General features: G+C 33.3%; 1 protein-coding gene across 1 annotated transcript in view; it reads right to left on the bottom strand.

Annotated features, from left to right (window-relative positions):
* Positions 1–422: 422 nt before the first annotated feature.
* Positions 423–12,002, bottom strand: part of LOC145276947 (tachykinin-like peptides receptor 99D) — a 775,418-nt gene continuing 763,838 nt past the window's right edge. The window contains exons 7-8 of the mRNA XM_080128452.1: positions 10,524–10,720; positions 423–797 (exon numbers count right to left, since the gene is read on the bottom strand). Coding sequence (XP_079984578.1) covers positions 545–797; positions 10,524–10,720 — 450 coding nt within the window. The 3' untranslated portion in view covers positions 423–544. The remainder of the gene's footprint in view (positions 798–10,523; positions 10,721–12,002) is intronic.

The following is a 12,002-nucleotide window of genomic DNA, read 5'->3' on the forward strand; positions in this document are numbered from 1 at the left end:
TTAGAAAAGAAAAGAGGAGAAACCATCGTAGATAAACAAGACGCATGACGTAGACTGGAAGGAGCATCGGCCAAAATGTAGTAAACCTACAAATATAAAGCGTCGGTGATGAAAATGTAAATATTAATAAATATTATCGGCATCAAAGATGTCCGCACATGAGCGTAAATGGCTGGGTAAGGACGTAAGGACACTCCAATCACAGCACAAGTTTAAAGCACTCCGTACATTTAGGATAACAGGCTGACCATTATGCCAAAACGTATCAATAAATATGTACATGTTTTCTGAGTGCAATGCTTGCCAAAAACAAAGAGAAGAATTCATTGGCGCCATCTTGTGCAACGGTTATATATATATATATATATATATATATATATATATATATATATATATATATATATATATATATATGTATATATATACGTATATATATATGTATATATATATGTATATATATATATATATATATGTTTATGGGGAGAGACATTTTTCGATTTTTCTGTTTTCTCTTTTATTTTTTTAATCAATTTTTTTTTTTTTTTTACAAATATTCGTCCTCCCCGTTTAAGTCATCTTTTTCTTCTTTCTTCCACTCTGTCTTTCGAATTGTGTCCGGGCTGTTGTAAGAATCGTTCAGGTGCTCGACCGTTGTGTGGACCAGGGACCCGTTCCGATTGATGCCCTTCGTGTCCGACATGCTTATCGACAGCGTCATATTTCGCTCTTGGCGACGTCTTTTTTGCACTTGAACGCATGGGAGCCAGCGGAAGGCTAACTTAAATCCCTGTCGGAACCTACAAAATAAGAACAAAGAAATCAATAATAATAATAATAATAATAATAATAATAATAATAATAATAATAATAACGACGATAACAATAATAGCAATAACAACAATAATGATAAGATGAATAAAAACAAAAATAATAAAAACAGTAATGATAATAATAACAACACAATGATCTAATATATAAAAGCTATACGTTTTTCTGTCTGTCCGTTTGTCTGTATGTCTGTTTGTCTGTCTCTATATTTTCAATCTCTATCTCTCCGAAACTAAAAGTCGCAGAGCGGCGCTAGATACGTCGTTTGATTGGATTTTTTTTATCGACCGTTCTTTTTTGGGTCTTTAGCCGGTTAAAATATTATCTAAGGGGGCCAAATATTGTAAAAATCATTATACATTTTATACACCCATGCTAGTTTATATTTTAATCTGTTCTTATGCGTGTCACGTTGACACAGTGGCAACGTCACCAGCTTTGAATGCTACCGGCTTGCTTTCGGTTTCGATTCTAGCTGATGGCACTCAAAAACTTTTTTTGTTATTTTTTAAATCACGACTCTATTATCATATATACGAAAACTGGATAAATTAAAATATCATATTTAAGTGTATTTTACGACCGGGCTAAGCCCGGTCGCCCCACTCCTTGCTAATAACAAAAAGAACAATAACAATATTGAAGATAATTATAGCAACAGCAATTGTAACAGTAAAAAGAAAACAATAAAATTAATAACAATAATAACAATAATAAGAAGATCAATAACATTAATAACATTATTAACAATAATAACAACAATAATAACAATAATAGCAATAATGACAATAATGAATATTAGGAATGTTAAGTTTTATTAATTTTGTTATTTTAACTACTTTCCACATCCCGGATGATATTTACACAGGTTTTAGTCTGATTTAACCCCCATAGTATTTTCCAAGATGATTTACTTATCACTACTACTGTTCACCATGTCCCTTAACAATATACTAAAGAAAATGCAAAGCAGAATAAAAGTTTAATAACACAGATGAAAGAATGAACCGTCTAATGTACATGGACAACTGGAGACTTTTCACAAGAATAAAAAAGGAACAGGAGATATTAATAAAAACAAGCATAATCTCCGGTCAGGATATCCAAATAGAATTCGGCATGGAAAAGTGTGTACAGAAAGAAAAAGCTAGAAACAACGGAAATCATGAAATTACCTAACCAAGCGGAGATGAGGACAATGGGTGAACAGAACACATATACATATTTGGAAAAAAATGAAATGAAAAAGAACATTGATAAAGAATACCTAAGAAGAAAAAGAAAACTCATAGAAACTAAAGTATATAATAGGAACCTAATAAAAGGTATAAACACATTGGCAGTTGGTTTACTGCGGCGAGAGGGAACAGATCACTGATATCTCTATAGGGAGTTTGGCTATTTGTTCCCGAATACACGCAAGCAGACAGCTATCATTAAACGCTAGGCAGACGTTGGAAACGTTATTCCTGTCAAAATTTTTGCATTAAGGAATTATTCTGCATCTAATGGGAGAAAACTCCAATCAGATATATAACAAGATACAGCAATAATAGACTAGCAAGCCATTATCTGTTTTATCAAACTAATTTTCGTTCTTCTCGTAAGGAATTAATTACGTCGTAATTCAAATTAAAAATTTTGCAAGCATATTTTATCAGGACGAAATATCAACCAAGCAAATGACTGCACTTTTCTGTTTTATTTTCTATTCAAGTTTGTGACCGAGGAGAAAATATAGATTTTCAAGAGAACAAAAATACACGTAATTTTCTGTCTCCCATAAGTCGGTCATATGTTTGCGACTTCACCAAATGTTGGTCTATGCATTCTGTTACTTTGAGCTTGGTACACGCGGCTTAGTTGTCATGCGATACACCTCCAGAAGTCCAAACAAGTTCTCAGTCATTATACTTTCTCTCAAACCGTTACTCGGATAAAAGTAAAACATGAAAACCAAGAGAAAACAAGAGAAAGTTTTTATCATCTTACGTCAAAGATTTGGTAAAAATCAGAACTGTAGTACCTAGAGCCGAAGCTCTAATGTAGTTTTATTATGTTTCACACATAGTCCAAGCAAAAGTGGAGCGTAACAATATATATATATATATATATATATATATATATATATATATATATATATATATATATATATATATATAATGGTTTAGTTTATGTTTCTGAGATATAAATCCATTAAAACTACCAGGTTCCTCAGAGAGTGCTCACCGAATGAACAGAGCACGTTTTTAGTATGTTTCTATAAACATTATTGCCACATATGTGAGAACATGTTCCTGTAGTTCTTTCAGAGGAACTACTTTGTCAGAACAGGTGTAAAGGAGAAGAGAGGGAGACGTTAGGGTTTTGCGGGTTGGTCAATTTTAGTTCCTAGTTTATTTTTCTAATCAGCTTATCGCAAAGAGGATATATATGCTTATTTTTCAAGTATATTTTTAGTTCAAAATGTTAAAAGGTAGGCACAAGACAATAAATTACTAGCGTGGGTAGAAAAATTAGTATGAGGAAGGAACAAAATGAAACAATCTCATCGAATACCAATAAGTTCCAAATTATGGCTATGTTTCTTTTGTTTACACCAGGGGTCGGCAACTATCGCCCGCGGGCCGCATGTGGCCCACCCAAAGGAATTCATGTCGCTCTCCAAGTACTGAATATTCCATGCCCAAAAGGATTTTATATTCATTAATGAGAAAATTAATTGCATTTTTTTTCTTTGAAATCCCTTTATTTTGTCTATTTTAGATATCAATTATATTGGAAAATATGCTATGTGGCCCAGTAAAATTTGAATTTTTTAATGTGGCCCTTGCACTGAAAAGTTTGCCCACCGCTGGTTTACACATTAATCGTTGACGCAAATTAATTGATACCGGCTTGAGAATTTTTTAATGGATTTTCGAGTGTGCTCTGTGTAAGATAGAGAAAGTTCCTCCGTTTCCTCTGAAGTGTCAAATACCTTGTACGTATCGAAGGGGGACATGTTGAAAAATGCTAACCTCCAAACGCTGAATAGTATACCCCATGTAGTCAGCCTCGCACTGACCGTTAAGACGATAAACCACCATATTTGATTGAGTGGTAGAGACCATTCTTTCGAAAGGAGGGAGAATCATTTTTCCGCTCAAATACCATTCGAACCTTAATTGCACAATAGCAACGTGAAAACGGCTGTAGAAATTTAATGTGAAAACTCCTTGCTTTTGACACTAATCAACGGGATCTACTCTCTATTTTATTGTTCTGTTATGTATATATAACATATGACATATAAAAACAACGGGTTTCACGAATTCTATGAATTTTAGCTCGGCGATAAGTTACATGGAAGAAACGCGGAAGACGCTGTGAAGATAACTTGCTATATATTTTGATGACACACTACCTAGCTGTTCTCACGTATTGAGCACTGTTGAAGCAAATACTGAACGTCCATACATAATTTATCATATCTCTTCAAAAGATTTTATTTGGGCACATGTAATAATATATACTAGCAGTTCAGCTCGGCTTTGCTCGGGTCCTATGTACTGTTTATAACTTTATGTGTATATGTATATATATTAAAAAGTTTGACTCACGTTCAGGTAACCTATATCTAAAATTTTAAATATTTAGACCCAGAGTTTAGTAAAGTCTGCAAATGGCCAGCACTTCCAACTTTGACGTCTTGGAAGCCACATTTTTTCTCAGAAACTGATTAAAAAGCTTGCTGCATTTCTGAATTCCTTTTATGAAAAATTCCGAATATTTAGACCCAAACTTGGCTGAATAGTTTACTAAAGACCCCAGAGGTAAAATCTTTTGAACTGTGATCCATTGGCAGCCAAATTTTCGGCCAAAAAAACGTTTAAAGACCTTGCCTTAGGTCTGATTACACTTTATGTTAAATTCGAAATGTTTAGACCAAAAATTGGCTGAGTAATTTGGTAGCCACCACAGTGGTAATCTTTTAAAAACTTTGTACCCAATTTTGCCCCCTTAAAATTTATTATTCTGGGTTTAAATTAAATTAAAATGTTTGATCCATGTCTAAGTAACCTACATCTAAAATTTTAAGTGTTTAGACCCAACATTGGCGGAGGAGTTTGGTAGAGTTTTCACAGGTCAAATCGTTGAACTTTGACTTCTTGACAGCCAAATTTCTGTCTGAAAACAGATTAAAAAGATTTTTCGGAATCTCAATACACCTTATGCCAAATCTCGAGTGTGTAGACTGAAAACGGACAGAGTAGTTTATTAGGGAAATGTACACACAGAGACAATTTTACTTTTATAAATATATAGATATATATTAGGTGTGCGCAAAAGTAATGTCGTTTTTAATCTAAATCTTTTTCACCTACCTAATATATATATATATATATATATAATCATAATATATATATATATATATAATGCATAATCAAAACTTGTTATATAAATGTATAATATTCAGTTTAGTTCATCTGCTTTTAGCAATATTGTTTGTACAAATTGACACTGAATAGAACCTACAGACTGAGGCAAAATGATTAGTGATGAAACATTCATTTCCGTGTTTTGCTTTTCACAATAAAAATAGGGAAATTTACTTGGCTAGACATGTTCCGTTAATATTCCAACTAGTTACTGTGCATCAATATGTCTTCGAAATTGCTTGCGGCGAACATGGTGTCCCGAGAATGGCAATCCATCTAGTTCTGTCACGCGAGTCTTTACCTCATACTCTATTTGTGTTTGCGATTGCTACCTTCTTTTAACATTATTCAACACGCGCACGCACGCACACACACGCACACGCACACACACATATATAAACATATATATATATTTATATATATAAATATAAACATATATATAAACATATGAAAAACGAAAAAGAAAAATAATTAAACACAGAGAGAAAAAAAATAAAACATGAGATAGACCGATTCCGTTCGGATCAACGATTGTCTTCAGAAAAAAAAAATGAATATTTTTAAATTAATTAAACAACTTAAGGAAGAACACAGGAAACAGGGATGTAACCATTTTGAAACTGTGCGGCGCGTACCAATAAAGAAGTTAATGGGAAAAGGAAAGATAAATAAATAGAAGAAAAATAATAACATAGAAACGATAATGAAATGCAATAAAATACGTAGTACTTAACGGGATCGGAGTTTGTTGGGAAATCGCGAGATATATTGCATTACTTGAGTGCGATTTTTCCAGATGTTTAATTAAGGAGTAAAAGTCGTGTCCAAAGTTTATGTTTGACGATGAATAGACAAGGATTAAAGTACTTTCGATGAACTTGCCGCGTGGGAGACAAAATTCAGTCTTGAAGAGGGTTCAGTTAATAAGGGGGAAAATTGTAAAACTGGCCCTGTGTATGAATAGTGTGCTAGTTGGATCATGGTGCTTAAGTACCGTTTATTTTTATAAATACGGTTTTTATATATCTTACCGAATTTACACTGTCTAATATGAAATCATTTGTAGTTTTAAATTTTTTAGCCCCTGCTTAAATATAAAGAAAGGTATAACCAAAATAACGCGTCCCTTCTACCAAAAAATATGTTTAAATTCATGGGTAGAAAGATAGGTAGATAAATGGATAGATGTCACATATTTGAGACTCTACGCTAGCAATTGGCAATTAGGTGATCTAGTGTGAATTTTGATAAGGACCACATAAGTACATGTCAGCATAATCCAGATCTGTAAAGCAGAACAGTCCCAGGGTTGAAGAAAAGATGAGTGGCAAAGCAAGGGTGATTGGTCTAACTTCTTTGACAAAACAAAGTCGAATGATCATGAATGATAAATGACTTTACGTTTTACAAGCAAAAAAAAACAAACAAAAAAAACAAAAAAAAACAAACAAAAAACAAAAACAAAAAAAACGAAGGTTTCCAGTCCAGTCTTACCATTGGAAGCATGCGAATGAAACACGTTCAATTATGTAGAAATGTAGAAATAATCTAAGCTGATCTTACCGCGAGTCACCAGCCTTTGCATCACTCATTTCTTATGTAAGTAGGTTAGTAAGTTCACAAAGTCAATAATTATTCAGTTATGTAAATCGGAAGTACTCACATATGTCAATAAATAAACCCGTGTTTATTTATATATATATATATATATATATATATATATATATATATATATATATATATATATATATACATGTATATATATATTATATACATATATATATATACATATATATATATATATATATATATATATATATATATATATATATGTTTTGAGAAAAATAGAAAAACCGAATAAAATTATTAAAAAAATCAACGTTTCGTCCTTATTTCAGAGGACATCTTCAGGATAATTGAAATAAAAATGTAAGAAAAGAAAAAGTCATAGATCGTGCGAAAAAGACAGTTTTTGAATCCTACTCATGTCGGGAATGACAAACATATGTGTGCGTATGGGAAGGTTGGGTTGTTCGATATCTATATATACACTTTTAAAAATGCGTTAAAATAAATATGTACATTTTTTTTTCTTCTTCTTTAAGAAAAAACCAATAATCATGCCCGTCATTTATTTTATCATTTTATCATTCGCACGATCTATGACTTTTTCTTTTCTTACATTTTTATTTCAATTATCCTGAAGATGTCTTCTGAAATAAGGACGAAACGTTGATTTTTTAAATAATTTCATTCGGTTTTTCTATTTTTCTCAAAACATAACGTCAACCACCGCTGGTATTTTTTCATTCCTTATATATATATATATATATATATATATATATATATATATATATATATATATATATATATATATATATATATATATATTGAAATGAAAAATATAGAATAAGCGCATAAACTGCTTTAGAACACGCTTCTAAATGTGAACAATAATTTTCTTTTCTTTTTTTAAAATTAATTTCGGATTTAAAAATCTCTCATCAAATGAAAAGGTTCTTAGGTTTTGTTGGTCCTTTTCTCCTCGAAAATGAAAGTAAAAAGTCTATCCTCGAAACGTGTTATCGAGATTGCGCTAGCTGGTATTGCACTTAGAACTATCTGGCTTTTTTTTTAATTTATTAAACCGAAAAGGCGTGCGGTTGCCACATATGAAGTTAATATAAATATTGTGTCAGTGCAGAACGTTTCCACTGACTGAACACAGCATTAATGAAATATAGCGACAAAATAGACACTCTGTTTCGTTCTTAGGCAAAGGATTAAAGAAGCAGTTATTATAAGTATTAAACAAAGGTCATATATATATATATATATATATATATATATATATATATATATATATATATATATGACGTTTATTTAATACTTATAACTGCTATATATATATATATATATATATATATATATATATATGTGTGTGTGTGTGTGTGTGTGTGTGTGTGTGTGTGTGTGTGTGACGTTCCAAAAGTAATGCCTCGTATTCTTTTATTCCGCTCAAATGGATCGAAAGAAATTGCAAATGTCATTGTTATGATGACTAGACTTATGTATTCATGATCTGAAAGTTTCATCTCTCTGTTGCAGATGTTGATAGTGTGAGACTCTAAGAAATTGACTCGTGTCATGGACATGCGTTAAAAGCACAGATGTCTCATTGAATTCCTCCACGCAGAAAAAAATGAAACCGGTCAACATTCACGGGCAGTTATTGAACATTTACGAAGCCGATACAGTTGATGACAGCAAAGTTAGGAGATGAGTTCGTCGATTTCAGAGGGGTGACAGAGATGTGAGTGATAAAGCGCGCTTCGGACTTTTATGACCGAGGCATCAAAAGAGTCTGGAAAACGTGCACTAAGAATAGTCGGTACTATGTAGAAAATTAAATTCTGGTGCACAACAGATCACTCGTATTAATGGTTCTGATAATATGACTGTGCCTAGATATACTCGTGTTGAATCATAGGTCATAAGGCACGAAAATGTGATACGATCACGGCCTGGGGAGCCACGTAGGTCATTGTTGATATGGCTTTGTGCCCTGTTAACTGAAGTATCTCACTGATCTTTTGCAGTTCGAGAATGTTCACCATATTAAGGTTTTGCCTTCTTCCTTTCAGTAAAGGTTAGTTTATTGCTTCTCCCTGCGGCCGCTTACTAAAGAATGCTAACCGGGCTGCCCAAGCATTTTTAAAGGTCAGAATGCTTTTTCATAGGGCGCTGATCTTTCAAATCTCAATTTCCGATCCTTGTGTCATATCATCTCTCCGTAAAAGGGAGATTAAATGACGTAACATATTGTAGTTGATTCAACACTAAACATAGGTGTAAAACAAGGATCGCATGCGTTCAAACTAATTGCACTTTCAATAGCCTTGTGTCTACGCTAGCGAAATAGTGGAGAATATTACAGTCTAAAGTTTGGTATAGAAACTAGTCTAGGAGAAAGAAAACTGAAATAACATTAGCTGTTCTATGATTATCCTAGCATCTCTTCCAGTTGTCTGTGATAATTGTCATGGATATATATTATGTAGAGTAAGAAAACATCATAATTTCCTTTAGAATGTCAAATATGTTTATATGGGTGGATATATGTGAATGTCGAAGTGCTTCTGTGTATATATGTACATGGTGGAACGATAAAGTTGTCGGGCAAAGAAAAACAACACTACAGCTTTGTTAAAAATTTAAATTGAAAAATCAATGCAGGTAACTTGATTATGTAGTAGAGATGAGATCTATCCAATGTAGCCGCTTAAGCGCGGTGAATACTCCGCCGGTGCCGGTAATCAGGTTGGCTTTGGTGTTGTTATAGGTCATGTTGTTGATGTTCCCGATGCACTATTAATTTTAGTAGTCCAGCGCGTTCACGTCGGAGGAGGAGGAGCGCCAGTAAGAGAAGGGTACAAAGTCAGACCACTGTTTCTGAAACCAAGCCTGGGCTTCTTTGGTCTTGTGGACCGGCGCCTAGTCCTGCTGCCACATACATGATCTGTCAGCATCCACCTGATTGTACCAGGGCATCACTACAATCTTCAGCACATCTAGGTAAACTTTGGTGTTGTCTTTCAAGCTGACTTCGAATATGTGAGGTGGCATGATGTGGCCCTTACGTGAAACGACACAAAAGACCATAAACGTGACCGAAAACCTTGTTTTTATCACTCTGGGCACATCTCTGTTATTCGTAGCAATCCAGCGATGCATTTTGAAGATATTAGAAATGATCTTTTTGTCATAACTATGATCAGTAGAGAACATGAGTTGTACAGCGGTGCATCTCCGACCCCGCTTGTTAAACATTGTGCCACTTTCAGACATGATAAAAGGCTCCTATCGCTTTTGGGATCTGTACACAACTGACCAACTGTGGTTGGTAGAAAAATGGTCTGTAAATGGTCTGTAACAACAAAAAAGAAAAATTAAAGAAAAAGAAAACCGGTTTTCATCAAACGGAAATGGTATTATGTCGTCTTTTCTAGGGCGACAATTTTATCGCTCCACTCTGTATGTACGCTTGAATATGTTCATTCTTCAACTTCGAGTTGGGATAATGATGAAGCATCTATTCTACTCTCAGTCAGAGAAGGATTGATTTTCTTGACTGAAGCAGATTTAATTTTTATCACACTCATAGTGCTTTTTGTTCAAGGGAGGTGGATATCCGTCTCATTAAATTGACCTTGTGCCTAATTATGCATTCATGGGGGAGATAAGTGAATATAAACAAGTGTTTTCTTAATTTACCTGGCATTCATCCAACAATAAATTATTGGATTGTACATCGAGTTGGACATGGCCATCCAGTAGATAATCAGGAATATTTGTTGGATGTTTGGGTAAAATCCGAGGGATTTATCAAAGGAACTCAGCAAAAAGTAAACGTGCATTGGGAGCCAGCAAACGGCGAATATAACCACCACAACAATCATCATCTTCACAACCTGAAAAATAAAACCATTAAAAAATAGCAATAACAAATAAATTATAAAATAAAAAAAAAAACAGTCAGAACATGATCCGGCATTTTTCCGTTAAGTAACAGCCGGAAAAAGTTGACGCGAATGCTGACAGAGACGATAAAATGGTGTCATTCCCTCAACATAATAAATATTTATTCATTTAATTGTAGTTGCGATTCGCACTAGATTAAGCGGACGTTGTGAAGCCTGAACTCATAAATAGCCGTGTTTGTGCCTACAAGTTCAGTACTTAGTCGTTCGGCATTCTGAGTAAGCCACATTCGCTTTCTCATTTAAAAATTCTAGAATCAATTTATACTAAGTCTTTTAGAACTTTTTGTAAGTACATGGAAACTCTTGTAAGACTTAATGTGGTTTATATTTGATTATTTCCTTGCTTTTTCTTTTCTTTTTCCCTCGCTTTTATCCATGCCGCTCGCCATATTTCCATTTCATATTATTTTTAAATCGTGATTATATTTTTTTACAAATGAGTCATCATTTATCAAGCCCCGGAAGCCACTCAAGGATAATGATTAGTGAGTGTACAATGATCGAAGAAAACATGTCGTAATACTCGTTAGTAGTGGAAATTTGGAAAATTGGATTATTTAAGGCGATGGCCCAAAAAAAATCGTTTACATTGGACTTGAAGATAACAATATACCTTGATATAGCTCTGTTAAGCGAGGTGCGAAACAGGTCGGCTACCTCTTTCACCTTTAACTTTTTAAATTCATTATGTTAAAATTTTAGTCTATAATAGCATGCCGCCCCACATTGCTCGGTCGTAAAAATTTTGATTTCGTATTTATTATATTATATTGGACCCAATATATAGCAATGATTTAAAAAGTAAAAAAAAAAAAAAAAAAAAAAATGACCCGTGCGCCACCACCGAGCATCGAAATTAAAACGTTAAGCTTATGATTTACTTTTTCCTTTGACGTTAACTCCTGAGCTATGAAGACATGTTTGCTGCGGGGCTAAACATTAAAATATGAACCAAAAGCTATAACGAATTATGAAAAACTGTTTCATTTTTGAATTTTCACACTTTTACACTAATTATCACCAATCAAAATCCCAATATAAAGTTTAGCGTGGGTTTGAATACCCTATATATAAAGTTTCATGTCTGTAGACCAAAAATTGACAGAGAAGTTTGTTAGGCAATTTTTTTAAAACAAATATATATACGCATACATAAATATAAATGGAAAGAGGTTTGTGTTTACTTTACCATTTTACGCAAATATTACGC

Source organism: Euprymna scolopes, chromosome 5 (assembly GCF_053919585.1).
Source record: "Euprymna scolopes isolate OS-2025 chromosome 5, ASM5391958v1, whole genome shotgun sequence".
NCBI classification, from domain to species: domain Eukaryota; kingdom Metazoa; phylum Mollusca; class Cephalopoda; order Sepiida; family Sepiolidae; genus Euprymna; species Euprymna scolopes.